Source organism: Dioszegia hungarica (genome assembly GCF_025882075.1).
Source record: "Dioszegia hungarica strain PDD-24b-2 chromosome Unknown MKK02contig_8, whole genome shotgun sequence".
Taxonomy (NCBI): Eukaryota; Fungi; Basidiomycota; class Tremellomycetes; order Tremellales; family Bulleribasidiaceae; genus Dioszegia; species Dioszegia hungarica.
This window is the reverse complement of record NW_026515770.1, coordinates 2,176,431-2,196,018: the sequence shown is the minus strand read 5'-3', so window position 1 is coordinate 2,196,018 and position 19,588 is coordinate 2,176,431. Positions and strand designations below refer to the sequence as shown.

The 19,588-nt window shown below is 57.6% G+C and overlaps 5 protein-coding genes across 5 annotated transcripts; 4 read left to right on the top strand and 1 right to left on the bottom strand.

The window, feature by feature from the left end:
- Positions 1 to 141: 141 nt before the first annotated feature.
- Positions 142 to 1,493, bottom strand: MKK02DRAFT_44543 (uncharacterized protein; the record flags this gene model as incomplete). Its single annotated transcript, XM_053092981.1, has 2 exons — positions 142 to 1,225; positions 1,276 to 1,493. The coding sequence occupies 2 exons, from the start codon at positions 1,491 to 1,493 to the stop codon at positions 142 to 144; spliced, it is 1,302 nt and encodes a 433-aa protein (XP_052945624.1).
- Positions 1,494 to 3,306: 1,813 nt separating this feature from the next.
- MKK02DRAFT_26481 (uncharacterized protein) lies at positions 3,307 to 4,115 on the top strand (the record flags this gene model as incomplete). Its single annotated transcript, XM_053087204.1, has 6 exons — positions 3,307 to 3,357; positions 3,402 to 3,521; positions 3,569 to 3,696; positions 3,748 to 3,860; positions 3,910 to 3,981; positions 4,033 to 4,115. Coding segments are annotated over 6 exons (567 nt in total), but the record flags the coding sequence as incomplete, so codon positions are not given.
- Positions 4,116 to 5,421: 1,306 nt separating this feature from the next.
- Positions 5,422 to 7,502, top strand: MKK02DRAFT_44541 (uncharacterized protein; the record flags this gene model as incomplete). The annotated part of the gene is made up of 5 exons (XM_053092980.1): positions 5,422 to 5,477; positions 5,520 to 5,745; positions 5,794 to 6,227; positions 6,276 to 6,349; positions 6,400 to 7,502. 5 exons carry the CDS (start codon positions 5,422 to 5,424, stop codon positions 7,500 to 7,502), a joined length of 1,893 nt encoding a protein of 630 aa, XP_052945622.1.
- A 2,749-nt stretch (positions 7,503 to 10,251) lies between these two features.
- MKK02DRAFT_44540 (uncharacterized protein) lies at positions 10,252 to 11,736 on the top strand (the record flags this gene model as incomplete). The annotated part of the gene is made up of 2 exons (XM_053092979.1): positions 10,252 to 11,677; positions 11,723 to 11,736. 2 exons carry the CDS (start codon positions 10,252 to 10,254, stop codon positions 11,734 to 11,736), a joined length of 1,440 nt encoding a protein of 479 aa, XP_052945621.1.
- A 549-nt stretch (positions 11,737 to 12,285) lies between these two features.
- MKK02DRAFT_24583 (uncharacterized protein) lies at positions 12,286 to 19,528 on the top strand (the record flags this gene model as incomplete). Its single annotated transcript, XM_053086909.1, is given in 12 exon segments — positions 12,286 to 12,594; positions 12,612 to 12,764; positions 12,810 to 12,905; positions 12,951 to 13,266; positions 13,311 to 13,615; positions 13,659 to 13,975; positions 14,009 to 14,189; positions 14,227 to 17,529; positions 17,573 to 19,087; positions 19,141 to 19,230; positions 19,284 to 19,410; positions 19,464 to 19,528. The coding sequence occupies 12 exon segments, from the start codon at positions 12,286 to 12,288 to the stop codon at positions 19,526 to 19,528; spliced, it is 6,777 nt and encodes a 2,258-aa protein (XP_052945620.1).
- Between the last annotated feature and the right edge of the window lie 60 nt (positions 19,529 to 19,588).

The window sequence follows — 19,588 nt, the reverse complement described above, 5'->3', positions numbered from 1 at the left end:
ACTAACAAAACGACAACTTATATACAAGATACCCTATCCCCATTCCGATTCCTTGATATCAATTAACAGATGTCTACCCGAGATTGTCACCGACAGAGCACAGATCAACACCTCCCTTCCCTTCCGCACAGACACCTCCGTTCACTCGTCCTTCAGCGCCTTCCAACTCCTCCGCTTGCCGATGCAGCCGACTAGCTCCTCCAGGTTCTCTCCTGCCTCGAGCAACGGCTCCCGGGAAGATGACTCCCTCGCCCATCCTCCCTTATCGCCCAACGCAGAGGTCGAAGCGGACGCCCCTAGACCCATCGCATGCCCCGTCGTATCCGCCCTCGCGTGTCCCGGTCTCCCGCCGACGCCCATCAGCGCCGACATCTCGGGCAACGCGGCACTCTGACTCCGCGCAAGGGCTAGCCCCATCTCCGCCCTCTCGTCCTCATCCGGACAGCATGCATACTTCTCCCTCCAGCAGCTCGCGGACTTGGCGACCGATCCTTTAGCGAGCACCCGCTCCGAATGGACCGAGATGTGTACGATGGCGCCATTCTCGTCGAACTCGTTCGCGAGGCGCGCGGTAGAGATGGCGCGGGTGGTCAGGGCAGGCCGACGCTGAGGACGAGGGCCGGCGAGTACGGGAGACGCGACGGGTCGAGGAGGGGTGCAGAGCCAGACCCGCTGGCAAGGGGACGAAGGTGCCGATTCGGAAGTGGAGGTAGAAGTGGGCATAGTGAGGGTAGGGATGTCGCGAGGGGAATGATGGACGGCGGTGGAAGCCATGGGGATACGGCGGGGGAGGACAGACGCGTCTTGAGGAGAGATGAGGGTATCATATCCTAGCCCTGGAATTGGCTTCTCGCCCGCGCCGATCGATGCCGGCTCCTCGCTCAGCACCTCGTCTCCCTCGATCAACTCCCATCCCATGTCTAGACTCGGCAGGCTAGGTAGCGTGCTCGATCGAGCTATGGGTGGACGCGAACTCCTTGACTGCTGGGGACGACCCTCGCCGAGTGCGACTGCCTCTTTGGAGCCGGTACGAGTAGGGCTGAACGCTATAGGCTGAGGAGGTGGTCGCTCGGAGGTAGGGGAGGTGGAGAGGCGCCGGAGGAGACGCGAGGAGGTCATGAGGTTGGTGAGGGATAGACGGGAGCGAGGAGCTGGGCGGACAGAGGTCGAGGTAGCCTCAAGGGACGATCGGCGATTGGGGACTTGGGGGAGTCTGGGGATGGACCTGATGGATCAGCTAGACCGCTGAAGTCGTGAAGCCGGAATCCAGCTCACATCTTCCGCTTCACTTTCCAGGTTCTACTTGTCACTCCTTCAAATTCTGGCTGATGCTGGTGACTTCCTGTCTCGACGACGTAGGAGTCAGCGCTGTGGTGGTAGGGCTCGAATCCGTATACGTGAGTGGCGGGATATACCACTGCGCCGGGATGGAGGTGGTCGAGAGATAAGGCGTGATGGAGGGAAGGCTGGGTCCTGACAAGGGAGGAAGTCATCGCGGGCGGCTAGATTTAGGTTGTGATGGGTCGATAGATTAGCGGGGAATGTGGAGCGGAGCGTGTGTCGAGAAGCGCCAAAGCGCAAAGGAAGGTTGAGTGATGGACAATAGGGCGATTAAGGACGATCAAGCGGCTAGCGTATGGGCACAAGGGCGTGTCCGAGCTCTCAAAGGAGGGGGAAGCGTGTGTGCCTGAAGTCAGTAATTGATTGCTTGTGATTGATGGCGATGATGGAGGAGATGGACCCTTCAGAGGCTACATCAGGTGGACAGGTCTTTATTGTCTCGTGTTAGCTAGTTCCTGATCGATAAGACAGTCCTGCGGTGCAAGAGATGGTCACTATGAACCACCCAACCCCACTGCCGCTTAGACCTTTGTTAGCGGGTTCACCTGAAACACACACCCATACACACACGTCGCGACGAAACAAGCTCTTTTTGCCACCCCCACCCTTAATTTAATCGGGCGTCATTCAGGCACACCACGTGTTTCACTTGGGCAACCGTCGATGTGACGCTGTTGCGAGGCGATCCGAAGCGTGTCCATGTATCCGTCTTGTCGACAGGTAACCTCGTAGGCCTGAGCGAGAGCGGGGAGACCGTCTCTCGGTATCGCCTCTCTCCGCGCGTACCGATCGTTACCTCCCTAGCTTGTCCAGCTTGAGGTGTGTGCTTCACTGCTGATGCTGACCAGACGACCAACTTACCAATTGTTATTGTTACTGATGCTGCAACGCGCTGACAAGGCTACCAAGATCTATATGTGGAACGAGAGACCTACAGTCGCATGGTGCCAAGGCCTATATAGCCTCGCAGGGTCTCACCTTCTGCGTCCGCTCATCTGCATCTTTCCTACTTTTCACCATCCTCATCCCACACCTCTCTTCAACACGGTCCTGGTGACCTCTTTATACTTCGACTTTGCTCCTATTGTGACACTTTCAAATTATACCAAGCTGGACTTCGTATACATCTTTACAGCAATCACCAACCGACGGACATCCTACTTTCGAGCATCGACTGCCACCAACTTCTACCCGAAATGAAACTCATCGCTCTTCTACCTGTGTTTTATCTGATCCTTTCCGCCGCTGGTCGGCCTGCTCACCTTGTAAGTCTGCCCTATCCTTTACCAGTAGGCCAGTAGAGCCGCGGCTGAGATGCCAGGCGCGCAGAGACGACCAACTGCCCGCGCGAAGGGATGATCCCGCCCTTCCTCTCCCCCTGCAGGCCCTCACCACCGCCTCTCGCACACATCTCATGATCAATCGCTCCCTCCGCGCTCCCTCCGGTCACACTCGTCGTCAAGCTGGTAGCCAAGGTCGGATCGGCGGCGAAGGCAGACAGGGCGGTGAAGGCAGACAGGGAGGAGAGGGTCAGGCTGGAGGTGAGGGACAGCAGGGTGGACAGGGTGGTAATAACGGCGGTAACAACGGCGGCAACAACGGTGGCAACAATGGTGGCAACAATGGTGGCAACAATGGTGGCAACAACGCGGTTAGTCTTCTGCTCACATCACCAGGGACATGCTGATCGTATAGGCTGCAGCTGCCAAGGCATCTGCGTCTGCCGCCGCCGCCGTCGCCAAGAACAACGCCGGGAATGCTGCTGCTGTAAGTCTACCAGAGTCTGACTTTCGCAGCTGTCGTCATAGCTGATGTTGCGCAGAAGAAGTCTGGTCCGGCTGTCCCCAAGCTGACTGACAAGTCTGGTCTCAGTAAGTCACTAGTCAGCTCTGGAACCATAGGGCACCGTATACTGATGTCTTAGCCTTGCAAGGTGCAAATATCCAGAAGACACCTGCCGGACCCGCTCTCGCCGGCCAGGTACAGAGCGCTACATCAGATGGCAACTTCATCAACGTGAGCTGCTTTCTGTATCCACACAGTCATCCGCTGATCCTCAGTTCTGCACCGGCAAGACGCTCACCAATGGCAAGCAGGTCAAAGGCGGCTCCTGCAACCCCATTCCCATCGGCGACATCCCCAACACGCAGAACATGGTCACGGCTGTCTTTGAATCACCCGTAAGTAGATCAGTGTGGTATCAGCACAGATAGCAGCTGATTTACAGGCCAACTTTGCCAAGATCCCCGCCAAGCAGGACTTTACCATCGCTCTCCGTACCCAGGGACTCATCATGGGCTCCTTCGTCGATCCGCAAGCGGACTACTATGCAGCTCCTCAACAACTGCAGGGAGGGTGAGTACATCTTGCTGGATGGGCGGTGGAATCCCAGGCTGAGACTCTCAGCAAAATCGTCGGTCACGCACACGTCGTCATCCAGAAGATGGACAGTATCTCCTCGGCCAAGCTGCTCGACCCAAACACATTCACCTTCTTCAAGGGATTCGACTTCGCTGACGGTAAGTTCCTCCACATCTGTTGCCCTTTAAGCTTGGGCTGACATTCCAGTCAATGGTCTCTCCTCTCTTCCGGTAGCGGGCGGTCTCGCCGCTGGCGCCTACCGGATGTGCACCATCATGTGTAAGTCCCGCTCTTGTCAGCTGACTGAACCGGGCTCAGCTGATCTATCAGCCGCGTCGAACCATCAGTCCGTCATAATGCCTGTCGCCCAGCGAGGAGCGGAGAATACCTGTAGTTACTTCACAGCCGAGTAGGAGATCAGTAGATGGAAGCTTGATGTGCTGCCTGCCACACTCGAACTGATCGCCGATGCATGCCCCTGTCCGATTGTGATCCTCTGCACTCGGCTGCCATGACACGGCGGCTGACGTTGGTTTGGACGCTGCCCGAGTCGCAGCTGCAGCGCTCTCATATCAGCGCTTGTATATATCAGCGGCGGGATCTCGGCGCCACTCCGGCGCCACAGTCGAACAGCCTTTCGATGCCGAGATTCGGCCAAATTCAGGCACAGAACCTGAAACATTGCGTGATTCACGACGCGTCGAGACGCGTCCCCCTGATTTTAGCCCGCCGAGGAGAGATTTTGAACGGCGCAGCAGCCGCGATGGGGACCACAGATGACCTCGACAGGGCCGTCGGAGTGAGATCAGAGACGCAATCAAAGTGGCAAGGCGGAGAAGAGAGGAGAAAGTGGGCTAGAGCGATGCTGACAGCGGCTGCAGTCGCGGCCGTCGATCGGTCTACAGCAGCGGCAGCGTGTCTATCCAACTTTGCATCTCCTCTGCTCCGACCGTCCACCCTTCTGCCAAACTCCTAGAGAGCATCACTCGTCTGTACTACCTTGTGTTCGCTTCTGAAACAAGGCCCAGAGCCAACTTGACGACAACAAGCTCGCTCCCCCACTTTTCCATTCGCCACCCACTCATAAGGGCGGACGCGTTTTATCTCCGGCCCCACATTCTACGCGTCGTCCCTGGCCTCATTCACCACACATCCCTCTCACACGCACATCATCCCTCATACCTTGCCGCCGGTATCCTCGGGCCCAGGTACATAGGCCAGCATTAACAACAACAAGAAGTCCATCAGATCGGATAGCGAGACCACCCTCGAAGGGCCTCATTGCGACCTGTCTCACCTGGAAACGATCATTTCGACTCTTCCCCCTCATTCACGGTCAATCCGGTATTGACGCACCCTTCCCAATCACATCCCCTCCGGTCTCACCATCTCACAATCATCCTCTCCTTAGCGGCTCAGCACTCCCACCCTTCATCTCACCCATCGCATCCCCAACGGGGCTTGCTGTATTCCCCTACCAAGGCAACAAGCACCACAGCAGCATCCGCGGGCGTGTCTTGCTATTGCGGTGTTTATCGATCATCGGTCAACAATAACAGTCATACGTCAGGTCATATAAGGGACTCGATTTTGCCTTACCTTCGTCTCATCTCCCCATCTCTTCACACCCAACACTTTCGCTCGACCCATCCTCGCGACTACACTTGTGTATAGTCATCTACCCCACTCTTACCCTCTACCCTACCCACTCTGTCCACAATGCCGCTCCACGAGCGCCGACCTCAGCTTCTCAGCCTCAGCATCAAGTCAAGCTCGTGAGTACTTCCCCAAGCATCTTGTCCAGAGCTGACGTCCAGTGCGAGCTCGAGCCAGAACGATGAAGTTCGAACTCCCCTCCCTACCTCTCCATTCGCTTGGAACCAGGCGCAGGCGCCTCTTATCATGACCCCCGACACACCCTACTTTGACATGTCGTCCGTCGGCGGGATGTTTACTGGCAAGGAACAGGCCGTAGAGATACGCCAGGAGCCCATCGGCAAGGAGGCGGAGTGGACGGAAGAGGAGGATGATGTGCTCTCCAGTGTACGTCCAGTCTTCGCAAGATTCAAGAAGGCAACGCTGACTCTTCAGTACCTCTCTCGACCCGCTGCATCTCGCGCCTACCCGCCCGGTACCCTTCCCCCCTCGGATCTCCTCGACAGCATGACCACCCAGATCCTCTCGCGCCTCTCCCGCTCCTCTTCGATCTCCTCTCTGTCGTCCGCTTCGTCTTCCGACTCCGACACGGACATGGACTCGGACGACACCATCACCCTCAAGCGCACGTCGGGCTGGTCCCACTCCTGGTCTGCGACCCGCGCCCGGCTCTTCCGCATCGCCCGCCTCGAATCCCGCGAAGCCCTCGGCGGTCACACGCGCAACAAGTCGGAGAGCATGGTACCTGTCATCATGGACAACCTGGTGCTTCCCAAAGGAGCTGTTATCGGCGGTGCCTCCATGAGCAGGCAGCTGAACAGCATGGAGAACATTCACGGGGCTGAGCAGACCATCGATGGAGCTGTCAAGTGAGTTATCCACTAGGCTTGGCTGCCTGTACAATAGCTAATAGACAGGCTTTCTGGTGCTCTGCAAGGGCAGGCTATGTCCGGTTCTTCTGTCCTTCACTCGACGCAAGACCTGTCTTCCCGTACGTTCAATTCTCTCGGGCATTCACATGACTGCCGGCTAATGTCTCAGCGGTCGCGTTCGAATTCGGTCCATCTGTCTTCTTCTCCGCTCAATCTAGCGCCTCAACCTCGTCCGCCCCTGCGCCGAGCCTGGTTCTGCCTCGGACGGCAATCAACCGCAAACTCCCACCATCCTTCCCCATGTCAAAGGGTCTTCCTCGCCCATCCCTCCTTCAGCGTGGTCGGTCGTACACCGGAGCCGACCTCGCTCGGGAGCGCGGCCACTCTCGGGACACCTCGGTCAGCTCGGACGACACCATGGACGGCGAGGACACCCCGGTGGACTCGCCCATGTCCTCGGGCAACTCGCTCTCGGCTTTGCCTCCTTACGTGAGACCCTCTGTCCGACGTTCCGCCACCAGCCCTACCGCTTTCGTTTTCCCCCAGCCTCAGCCAATGACCGCCATTGCCGTCTCGCTGTCCAGGCGTGGATCGATTGAGCCGGACCCAATCACTCCCCTCAATCAGACCACCTTCCCTCAATCCGCCATCGGGTTGGGCAATCGGGTGCTCACTGGCATGTCGGACGACTCGGACTGCACGCCCAGTGCCACTCCCGCCATCACCCTCACTATGACCTCTCCCGTCGCGAGCCCCTCGCAAGGCTCTGGGCCCCACCTCGCACCCTCTTTTGACTTCCCCGCAACAGAATTCGCCAATCTCTGCATCGCGACCCCAGCTCCCGCCGCCATCAAAACCAACTCGAGCCACATCCGCCGTCCTACGCGGCCCGCTCCCCTCACCCGGTCACTATCCGAATCCACCTCGCTTGCCGGTCTCGCGTACCCCAATCCCGCCCAGCTGCCGAGCAGCACCTCCCACCCTTCAGGCCTCAACACCCACCTCGGCCCCACGCCCACGGTAACTCCCATCTCGCGCCCGTGCCTCGCCATGTCGACCATGGATGACGGCTCGAGCGGCTCCGAGAGCACGCGCGAGACCAAGCGGCAGCGCGCCATGCCCTTCGCGGGTTCTTCAGCAGCTGTCTTCCGCCCACGCCTCAACCCCGGTCTGACCGTCGTCGTGCCCAATACGGGCCTCGGTGGAATGGCGAGCGACGGACTCAGGAGCCCATTCGAGCACAAGGCACCGGGAGGGGGTTTGAAGATCTGAGCGGGTTTGGGATTTCCAAGGGTTTGGTTTTGTATCTGTTTTGGCTATAGTTGTCGGGTGTCGGATCATTTTGATATCTTGTTACGATCTATACACGGTCTTGTAGACTTCTATTCGATGTATTGGGTTGTAGCTGCCGGCCGTGCTCGGGGGCGGACCACGAGCTCGGACCAAGCTGACTCGCTAATGTGTCTGCAGTTCGTCTGTGCTCACCGAAGAAGCCTGGCCAGGACATTGACGACTTCTCTAACATGTTCTTACCTTTCTTTCTTCCTACCTTTCCTCCGTCTCAAGCTGGCACCCACCCGTCATCACGAACAATGACGGCTCTTGTCAACCAAATAGACGGCACAAGCATGATGGTCGAGGACCTCATAGCTCGCCTGCAGAGGGTGGGTACTCTGTAATCGTGACCGAGGCTCAACCTAGGCGGTACTGATGCAGCAGGTCAGAGCCCTCATCGAAAAAAGACCAGGCTCGAGAGATTCCTACGCAGTCCAACATCGTCGATAACCCCCCTGCGATACCCCCTCACACATTAAGATCTCACCGGGGCAAGCTGGACACCCTTCCCGACGAGGTCTTACTACCGATCCTCATTTCTCTCGCCACCGACCACAGCTTTGGCTCGCTCGCCGCCTTGGCGAGGACCTGCAAGAAGGTATACGACCTCGCGATCCCGTTTATCTACCGCGATATCTACCTCGAGACAGAGCGCACCTTCACTGCTTTAATCGGCGCTCTCGAGCATAATCGTCTCAATCGCTACGAATGCGAGGGTATCCAGGGTAACGACGACCGACCGCGCCATCGACTTAGAGCTCGTCAGCGCTTGCTCAACAATTTCCGGCTGACCAGACGGGTGACTATAGGCGATTCACCTGACGGATCGTACTGCGCCCGCTTCGCCCACGCATTGAGCAGGTACGATGGTCTCAGGGAGTATCCAATCCTATGCCCCAACTCCAAGCTCCTTCGAATCGCACCGCTCGAAGCATACCTACCCGGCACTGAGATGTGGCGCATGTACACATTCGCCAAGGCAGCGCGCGGTTTCCTCGAGCAGCTTTGCTGCCCCCGCGACATCTGTCTTTACGAAATCTACGGTAGCGAAGCGGACTTCGACCGACCCATCGAAGACCCCCGCTGTTTGTTCTCCGACCTTTTATTCCACGATCACCTTCCACAACGCGCCTGGGGGGCTGGCCACAAATCAAGCCTCAGCTGGCACGGTCCCCTCCTTCCCAGCCCCATGGTCCACCCTCTCGTGCCTATCGACAGGTACGGCTGACACGGGCAAGATTTGCCCGGCTTTGTCTCCCATCTACGACTGTACGCATCGAATAGACTACTCGATGTCTACTGGGAGGGTCAGCAGCCAGGCTGGCCCGGCTGCATTCAGAGCCAGCTGGACGATAGCACGCACATCAGATGGGCGCAGTCGCTGCTCTATCAATGGCCACGATTCTGTCCCAGTCAAGACGATAGCACATGCAGGCGGCGGACGACCGTCAACATCGAGGCTGCATCATCGACCGACAACACGGTCCAATTTCGACTCGTCGCTCTGGCCGCCGATGATACACCGCCGGCGGATGAGCTGGCGTTTCGATCAGCTCTCTACAATCTACAGGTCTTGTCCTTAGATATCGAGAGTCTCGCTCCTTCCGATGTGCTCACTGCCGTGATTCAACAAAAGGTTATCCTGGGGAAATTTCCTTGCGGCATCTGGAATTCGGAGCGAGTTATTTCCCCCATCCAGCTCCTACCCGAAGCTGAGCGAGTCATCAACGAGGCTTTACGGTACGCGCCCAAGATAGGTCGACAACAACTCATCGATGCGATCATGGAACACGCGCTCTATGAGTTTTATGATTTCCGCGCGATACCGCGCAGGGATCCTGAAAGCGTGAAGATCCTACAAGAGATATATGGGCGGATCGATGTAAGGATAGGGCGGGAGCAAGAGCCTTGTCCCGTCTGCGATTGTAGGTGACCGTTTCGCCGTCTCACCCCTTTTTGTGTGAGCTGACACCTAGACCGTCCCTATTAGATGGCTCAGTGAGTACATACTCAAGCTGCGAGGGTACCGGTGACGGGACGAAGCACAGGCGTGAAACGATTAGAGAGGGTCAGGAGATTGACGCGGGAAACACAAAAAGCCATCGATATGTATCGCGATACCCCATCACAGCTCTATGGGTAGACCCTTTACGCAGCAAGACGCGTTCCCTACGAGCCGTCCCCGACTTCCACGTTTCAGCATTCAGCCGGTGCAATGTGGTTGGAAGGCCTGGGTGGCGGACCATTGGCTGAGTATAATGAGCCTCATATGTATGTACCGACCGTAGTGATACCAGTCCACTCCTCATGGTAACGTTCATGATGTTGCCGCTCTGCGTACCAGGGTGTCAAGCGCACTCCCGCGCCCTCGTTTGCAGAGCCTGCTACAGCTGCAGCTGTGTAATAGCTGTGTTCCGTTGACGTCATACGTGTTTCAGCTCCGTGGCGCGTGGGGACGCGTGTTTCAGGTTTGCAACCACTATATTGTGTTAAGCCACCTTTGTCGGCCTTGGATGTTTGTTCGGTGTCCCTCGGACAGCTTGTACATGGAGCTTCTACTTCTTCTATCTATAGTGGCGAAGCAGAAGATCGAGCACCGTCAGTACATCTCGACTGGCTTGGTGATTCCGCAAGACTAGCAAGCAGACACGATTTGACACTGACGACAACAGCAACTCCGTAAAGCATGCTATTGATATCCCCCCCATCGTCCTCTCTTTCCAATGGAGTTACTTCACAACGCCAACAATGCTTCAATACCCCCTCTGGTGCAATCCTCCCCGCCGAACTTCTCCTTCGCATAGCCACAATCCTCGCTCAATCCCATCAATTCCGGTCGCTCGGCTCCCTTGCGCGGACGTCCACTTCACTCAACCTCTTCGTCACCCCCCTCATATACAGGGACGTCTACATCCACTCCAAGGCAGACTATGAATCCATCCTGACAGCGCTCTCCCAATCGGCCAGCACGGCGGACGGGGCAGACGGCCAGGCGAGCGGGAGGGGAGGAATCATGGGGAGTTTGCGCTTGACGAAACGGGTGACCATCAGGGATCTACCGCATCCTCACTTTGGACCCCGCCTATCTGCTGCGCTCGCGAGACATCACGAGACCGTACTTTTCCCCAACGCCGAGTTCCTCGCTGTCGCTCCTCTTCAGCCGTACTTGCACCCCCCGGCGGACAAGGCCGCCGCCGCTCGAGGAGCGACAAGTCCCCTACCCTTCCTCCTCTCTCAGCTCTGCACTCCGGACCACCTGTGCCTCGACCACCTCTTCGGCCCCTCGGCGGACATCAAACTCTCGCGAAATCCCTGCTGCGCCTTCCTCCACCGGTTGACGTCCGCGCTCCCGCGAGGGAGTTGGGCCAAGCACGCCCAGCCCACGTTGAGCTGGCATGGTCCTCTCAAGGAGCGCAGCGGAGTCAGGCCGGCTGACTTCCTCTCCTGGGAGCGAGCTGTACAACAGTTCGACCATGTCCGGATCTATAGTCCCTCAGACATCCGTCTCAACGTCGACGACTTTACACGTACACATGGCCAGTCGCCACCCAACCTCGTGGGCGCATGGGCGGCAACACTCGCTGAGGGCCTCTGCCGCTCCGGCCTTTGTCCGGTCGTCGCCGAACGTCCTACCATGTACACACTCAACATCGCTACGAGCGGGCGCGACGCGCCGGAGGCATCGGCTACGCGGCTGGGACTCGCCATCAGCACCAACCTCAGCAATGGGTCGCTGGCTCTGCGCAAATCAGCACTCCTGTGCATCAAGGCCTGCATGGGCAGTATCAGCCAACTGTGCTTAGATACAGCAAGGGCAAACCTTGAGCCCATCTGCCAGCGGTTGAGCACGCCTTGCTCCGATACCGGCCGATCCACGGCGGGTCTCATCTCCCTCCTTCACGAAGCACAAGAGCAGCTCAACCGAGCGCTCGAGGAATCCCCTTTGGTGGACCGGGAAGACATACATCATGCTCTAGTCAGCGGAGAGCTGGCAAGGCTAGATCCGGCTCCTTCCGCCTGGCGGGTGGAAGGGGACCTTGGGGGGAAGGGGAGATTGCGGGGTATAGACGTCAGGATAGGGCAAGACCAGGTTCCGTGCCCTGTGCTCTCATGTAAGTCAGTCCTTGGTGGGATCGATGGTCTGTATTGACGTTTAGATTGTCCGTACTGAGGGGGATATAGGTGTACCGGTACAGCCGCGATTCGGGGCGGGCATGCCGGCGTCTGAAGAAGCTGCTTGAAGGATGAGCTCAGATCTCAAGGTGAGGTCAGACGATCAGAGCGTAAGCTGTATGATAGACTGAGTGTGTATGGTTGTATGTCAGTATGCAGGGCTGGATAGAGCTAGACCCAGGTCAAAAGCGATGGAAATGCTCGACGTCCAAGGGCACAGGAGATCGCGGACACAATCAGGTCTCTCCGGTCTCCAGCTGCTCCGCATATCGTCCTGCCGCGTTGTTCGCATGGAGCTCCCGATGAATAGCTAGTATCCCTCCAATCCTTCGTTAAAGTTAGGCCCTGAGCCGCTCGCATACAAGCTTTGAACAGGTATTGCCATGTATGAGATGATTGACAAGCCCAGAAGGCTTTTCAGGCACGCGTCTCGAATCTCGAAGCTCGAAGCTCGACGCGTCCACCAAAACGCGTAAATTCAACTGTCCACTTCTTGCCTTTCATCGACCTTACACTTTTCCCATCTTCCGCCCTCCCCTTCCCCATCATGTCGACGAGAGGCAGCTTCCGAGGGGGTCGTGGACGCGGTGGTCCCTCGAATCGCGGTGGCGGTTCGAATACCCGCTTCACTGGCAAAAAGTCTTCCTTCCGAAAAGATGCTGGTCAAAAGTTCGGGATCGACTCTCGGTCAGATAAGCCTGGAGTCAGCAGGGAGGATGACGGGACGGCCGCGATGGAACGTTTCGAGGAGGTCAAGGCGGCGGATGAGGTGGACGGGAAGATGGGCTTCGACCGGTTCGAGAGCGCGCTGGCAAATGGGGAAGAGCGAACTGGGTGGTTGGTGAACATGCACCAAGTGAGTTTGACGGCCAGCCCTCCCGGACAAGACTGACTGTTCAGACGTTACTGCCTTCGCCAAATTGCCAGACTGGCCAACAGGCTGTGGACTTCTACTTCATCGAGGACAATGGCTCGTCTTTCAAGGCGACCATACCATACGAGCCATACTTCTACCTCACTGTCCGAGTAAGTCTGCCTATCCTCCTGCTACGAATCATGACTGACAGTCAGGCTGGGACTGAAACGATTGTCGAGGAATGGGCGGTGAAGAAGTTTGAGGGCGTCCTGAACAGGGTTGAGAGGGAAAAGAAGTGGGATCTCAGCTTGGTGAGTTCTGTTCCCTTCCTGCTCCGGTCAACCGCTGACCTCCAGCCAAATCACCTGTTATCAGCACCACCAATCTTCCTCAAACTCTTCTTTCACAACACCGCCGATCTGCAATCCGTCCGGCGAGAGCTGTTGCCCCTCGCCAAGGCGAACTCGGCCAAATTCACGGCGGTCGACGCGTACGCAGATATAATAGGCGCAGAGGCGGCTCGGAATGGGCATGGAGATGAGGAGATGGAGGGCCAGGCCTGGGGAGCTGAGGCGGATGGGCGGAAGCGGAGAGATAAGGAGCCAGCGGAGTGCATCATTGACGTCCGGGAGTACGACATCGCCTACTATCTCCGGGTAGCGATTGATCTCGGTGAGTTCGATCCCGCTCAATCATCTGAACCAGCTGATATGTAGATGTTCGAGTCGGTCTCTGGTACAACGTGAAGTCTCATCAGGGCGTAACGTCCCTATCCCGTATCACCACCATCGTCAAGCGTGCCGAGCCCGTCGTTATGGCCTACGATATCGAGGTCACCAAGCCGCCCCTCAAGTTCCCAGATCAGCAGACCGACCAGATCATGATGATATCCTACATGATTGACGGTCAGGGGTATCTCATCACCAATCGGGAGATCGTGTCAGAGGACATTGAGGACTTTGAGTACACGCCGACGGCGGAGTATCAGGGGGACTTTACCGTATTCAACGAGCCTGACGAGGTAAGCCGCTCGTACCGCTCTGGTGAACGACGCTGACATATAGCCCGCTGTCATCCGACGATGGTTCGAGCACATCCGCGAGGCCAAGCCGACCGTCATCGCCACCTACAACGGCGACTCATTCGATTTCCCCTTTGTCGACGTCCGAGCCAAGATACACGGTATCAGCATGTACGAGGAGATCGGCTTCCGCCCAGACAACGAGAACGAATACAAGGCGCGCGCGACCATGCACATGGACTGTTTCCGCTGGGTCAAGCGGGACTCGTACCTGCCGCAAGGGAGTCAGGGGTTGAAGGCGGTCACAACGGCAAAGCTGGGGTACAACCCGATTGAGCTGGATCCAGAACTGATGACACCGTGAGTACACCACTCACACTGGGCTGATTTCAGATACGCTATCGAGCAACCCCAAGTACTGGCGGCCTACTCGGTATCTGACGCCGTCGCGACCTATTACCTCTACATGAAATACGTCCACCCCTTTATCTTCTCCCTTTGCAACATCATTCCCCTCAACCCGGATGAGGTTTTGCGGAAAGGCTCGGGAACTTTATGTGAAACCCTCTTGATGGTGAGCCTACCGCTACGGCTTCAGAGCTGACCTCCAGGTGGAAGCATACAAGGCGCACATCATTATGCCAAATCGACACGAAGACGCGCATGGGAACACCTACGAAGGTCACCTCCTTCACGGCGAGACCTACGTCGGAGGTCACGTCGAGGCGCTCGAAGCCGGCGTCTTTCGCAGCGACATCCCCACCCACTTCAACGTCGAGCCGGCGGCGATCCAGCAGCTGCTGGATGACCTCGATTCCGCACTCCAATTCTCACTGGTTGAGGAGGGCAAGATCGGGCTAGACGAGGTGGCCAACTACGACGAGGTCAAGGACCAGATTGCTCAGGCGCTCGAACTCATGCGTGACAATCCCAAACGGCTCGACCCTCCCCTCATCTACCATCTTGACGTCGCCGCCATGTACCCCAACATCATGTTGTCCAACCGGCTACAACCGGACTCGGTCAAAGATGAGGCGGCCTGCGCTGTCTGCGACTATAATCGGCCGGACAAGGAGTGCGATAGGCGGATGGAGTGGGCATGGAGGGGAGAGTACTTCCCCGCCAAGAGGGACGAGGTGAATATGGTCCGCTTCGCGCTGGAGCAGGAGCTGTTCCCGCCTCTTTGGCCGAACGGGCCGAAACGTCGGTACGTTGACCTCAAGGCCGACGAGCAAACGTCCTTGATGGAGAAGCGGCTCGGCGACTACTCTCGGAAGGTCTATAAAAAGACCCACGACACCAAAATCGTCAACAAGACCGCCATCATCTGCCAGCGCGAAAACTCCTTCTACATCGACACCGTCCGGGCGTTCCGAGATCGGCGGTACGAGTACAAGGGTCTTCACAAGACCTGGAAGAAGAATCTGGATAAGGCGCATGAGGAGGGCGGCTCGCTGCCGGAGGTGGATGAGGCCAAGAAGATGATCGTGCTGTACGATTCACTTCAGCTGGCGCACAAGTGTATCCTCAATTCCTTCTACGGATACGTCATGCGGAAGGCGGCGCGGTGGTACTCGATGGAAATGGCGGGGATCACCTGTCTCACTGGAGCTGCCATCATCCAAATGGCGCGGCAACTCGTTGAGCGGATCGGTCGGCCTCTCGAGCTGGACACGGACGGGATCTGGTGTATGCTGCCAGGCGTCTTCCCGGAGGACTTTTCGTTCAAGCTCAAAAACGGCAAACAGTTCGGCATATCCTATCCCTGCACCATGCTCAACCACCTCGTACATCGTCAGTTCACCAACGAACAATACCACGAACTGGTCGACAAGGATACGGGGACGTACTCGGTCAAGAAGGAGAACAGTATCTTCTTTGAGCTGGACGGGCCGTACAAGGCGATGATTCTCCCCTCGTCCAAGGAGGAGGACAAGCTGCTCAAGAAGCGGTACGCGGTCTATAATCCCGACGGCTCACTAGCCGAGCTGAAGGGGTTCGAGGTCAAGCGGAGGGGGGAGCTTCAATTGATCAAGATTTTCCAATCTCAGATCTTTGACAAGTTCCTCCTCGGCACCACTATTGAGGCGTGCTACGCCGAGGTGGCAAAGGTGGCGGACCAATGGCTGGACATCCTCGGGTCCAAGGCGGCGAGTCTGAACGACGACGAGCTCGTCGACCTCATCGCCGAGAATCGGAGCATGTCCAAAACTCTCGCCGAGTATGGGACGCAGAAATCGACATCCATCAGTACGGCTCGTCGGCTCGCAGAGTTCCTCGGGGAGCAGATGGTCAAGGACAAAGGTCTATCCTGTCGCTTCATCATCTCGACCAAGCCCAACGGGGCGCCGGTCACCGAGAGGGCCATTCCGGTCGCCATCTTTACCGCCGAACCGGCTGTCAAGCAGCAGTACCTTCGGAAATGGCTCAAAGACAACAGTCTCGTCGACTTTGATCTCCGTACTATTCTCGACTGGAACTACTATACGGAGCGGCTCGGCTCGGTCATCCAAAAGATCATCACCATTCCCGCCGCCCTCCAAAAAGTCGCCAATCCCGTTCCTCGGATCCGGCATCCGGACTGGCTGTTCAAGCGGGTGGCAGCCAAGGAGGACAAGTTCCAGCAGCACAAGCTTACAGACATGTTTGCGAGGATGCGAGCTGCTGGGGCTGAGGATATGGAGGATGTGGGGAAGCGGCTGAATGCGCGGAAGTTGGCGGTGGTGAAGCGGAAGAAGCCAAAGGAGGTGATTCGGGAGGTCGCACCGGATCCGCTCGTGGACTACTCGGGCTACCTCCGGGTCAAGCGGAAAGAGTGGAAGGCGCAGCGGATAGAGCGGGCGAGGGTGCGGAAACAGGGCGGGCCTAGACAGGACGGCTCAATTTCGTCGATGCTGCAGACGCGGTCGCTCAACCTTACGGCGAGGCAGTGGGACATCATCCAAATCGCCTCGACCAGTCGGCCGGGCGAGTATCGACTCTGGCTGTCGATCGACGGGACTTTCCAGTCTGTCCGGCTGCGGGTGCCCAGGGAGTTTTACCTCAATTTCAAGACTCTTCCCCCTTCCGACACCTTCTCGGACATGTACGAGGCTACTTCCATCGTCCGCAATCTCCCTCGGGACCAGCCCGTGCACAACCTCTTCCGCCTCATTGTCGACGAGAGTCTCTTCGTCGAGGGGGAATCGCACTTTTCCAGCCTGATCAACAACCCAAACGTCGACGGGGCGTTTGAGCTGCAAGTACCGCTCATGGTACGAGCTCTGCTCAGCCTGGGTACATCGTGCGCACTCAAGTCGGCGGCGGCGGGCGGTCTCAATCGCGGTCTGGACAAGGGATTCGACCTGACCGACCTGGAGCGTCCCGGGTCTAGTGTCCTTCGTCACAAGTACCTCGACGATGGCGCGGGGTTGCGGTACCACCTCCTCTTCCACGCCGTCATCGCTTCGCGCCACCTCATCGGTCTCTTCTCACCCGGTGGCAAGGCCAAGGTATACGTCGTGGATAACGCGAGGAACCGACAGCAGCTGCCCAGCCCGGCTCGGTGGTATGCTGATCGGGTCGCAGCGGCCAGGGGCGGTGTCTTTGGCTACACCGACGAGCTAGACGTCAGCGTCAACTACTACCCGACCGAGGGCGGCGCGATGCGCCAGCTTGCCAAAGACCTCTCGGCGATCAAGCGCGGCCTAAACGTCATCGCCCTCACCTCTCCTTTCGAACACAGCTACTACCAGGTCAAGGCATCCATTTTCTCCGAGTTCCCCTTCATCACGTACAAGATGTTCAAGGAGGAGGAGGCGAGCTTGATGTGGCTGCTCCAGACGAGTAGGAGGATGGTACAGCAGTGGCTGAAGCTGTCGGGGTGGCTCAGGGAGCAGATAGATACTGCTGCTCATTTCGATGTACCGCTCGGAGTGAGTAAAATCATCTGATCGCGAGGTTAAAGCTGACGAGCAGAACCTTGGCAACGACTCTCCCATCTTCCTTGCCGATATCGACTTTGCCCGTCGGCTCAAGGCGCAGGATATGGTCCTCTGGTGGTCTGCCGCTCCCAAGCCGGACCTCGGAGGCTCAGAGGAGGACGCGAATTCGACCGAAGAGCCAATACCGCCCCAGATCTCAGTGAAGGGGTGTTACTCGTCGGTCGTGCTGGAGATGGACGTCAAGCAGCTCGCGCTGGATGCGGTCCTACAGTCGGCGCTGGTGAACGAGATGGAGGGATCGGGGGCGGGATCGATGGCGTTCGACACGGCGTCGCATAATCTCGACGAGTACGTCAAAGGCACGGCCAACACTAGTGTCATGCTCGGTGATGCGGTGCTTTCCACCCAGACCTTTGGCGTGCTCAAAGCGATGCTGCGTACCTGGTTCTTGGATGACGTCCGTCTCACGGCCAAGGGAGATAGCGGCAATCCAGCCGGTCTGCTGCTAGATCACTTTTGGCGGTGGGTTCGATCCAGCTCGTCCAACATGTTTGAGCCCGCCCTCCATCGCTTCCTCCACGGTCTCATGCGGAAGACCTTCCTCCAGCTCCTCGCCGAGCTCAAGCGTCTCGGCACAACCATCGTCTACGCCGATTACCAGCGGATCTTCCTCCTCACCTCCAAGCCCGACGCCGGCTCGGCGGTCGCATTCGGTAAATACCTCATCACGGCCGCCAACAGCCAAGAGCTGTTCCGTCATCTCAAAATCGGTATCACCCACTACTGGAACTATCTCGCCTGGATGGACGTGGCCAACTTCGGTGGCTTCCGGGTCACCCCCGAGGAGGCCAGCCGGCGCGACGGCCACCGGGTCAAGATTCCGGTCTCGATGGACTTCAATATCGTGTCCTTCTTGCCCGCACCCCTCCAACCTGTATTCGAGCACAACGTCGGGAACTTTATCTATCACCTCTACAAGGCCAAGCTGGGCTCGGATAACGGTCGGACCCCTCTTCGGCCAATATACAACCTCAACATTGACACTCCTGGTGATATCGCCGCCTCGGTCTCGGATCCAACCAAGGACCAGGAGCGGGCGGAGGCGGAGAAGAGCATTACATCCACGCTTACGCGGAAAGTGCTGGAGGATGTCAGTGCGGTCAAGAAGACACAATCGGCTGCTCTGCTCGATGCCGACCTCGCGGAGTCCTTCTACTTCCCCGACCTCCCTGGCGCCCGTCCAGATCGTCACAACCCAACACTCGAGCTGGTCAAAGCCATCACTGAGGTCTTTTCACTCGCAAAGGATTACTCGGTCGAGGTGGGCATTCTCAAGCGAAATCTGCTGGATCTGCTCGGGGTGCGTGAGTTCTCGCCCGAAGCGGCATGGCGGAACCCGTGCGAGAGTATCGTGGTGCCGATGGTGATTTGTCAGCGGTGCAGTGCGATCAGGGATGTGGATCTGTGCAGAGATCCGGATAGGTTGCCGAGGGTGGACTCAGAGACACTGGAGTTGCTACCGCCGCCGAGGAAGAGCTGGTGCTGTATCGTGAGTCACTCCTTGCCTGATCTCTACTCCCGAGTGTATCGCTGATCAGACAGGCATGTGATACGGAGTATGACCGCTTCCTCATCGAGAGACCGCTCATCGATATGGTGTCAAGACTGGTCACGTCGTTCCAGACACAGGATGTAAGCTTTCTTTCTGTTATGGGACCGGCAGAGGCCATCAAGCTGATCTTCAGGTAATCTGCACAAAGTGCGGCCAGTCCAAGGACGATAATTTGGCGCCGACTTGCGGATGTGGAGGGTCATACAGGACGAGCTTGAATAGAGGGGAGGGTAAGACCAAGTTGAAGATGATCAAAAGTGGTGAGTCCTTATCCCGGCTCTTTTGCGCGAGAATCATGAGCTGATCCTTCTAGTGGCTGAGTACCACGATCTGCCGATGATCAAGGACTATGTAACGCAGACGCTGGAGCGGTGGTGAGCGTGGAGGAAAGGGGCGATCTTTTGGGCTTGACATCTCGTTCTGTGTAGACTATCTTGT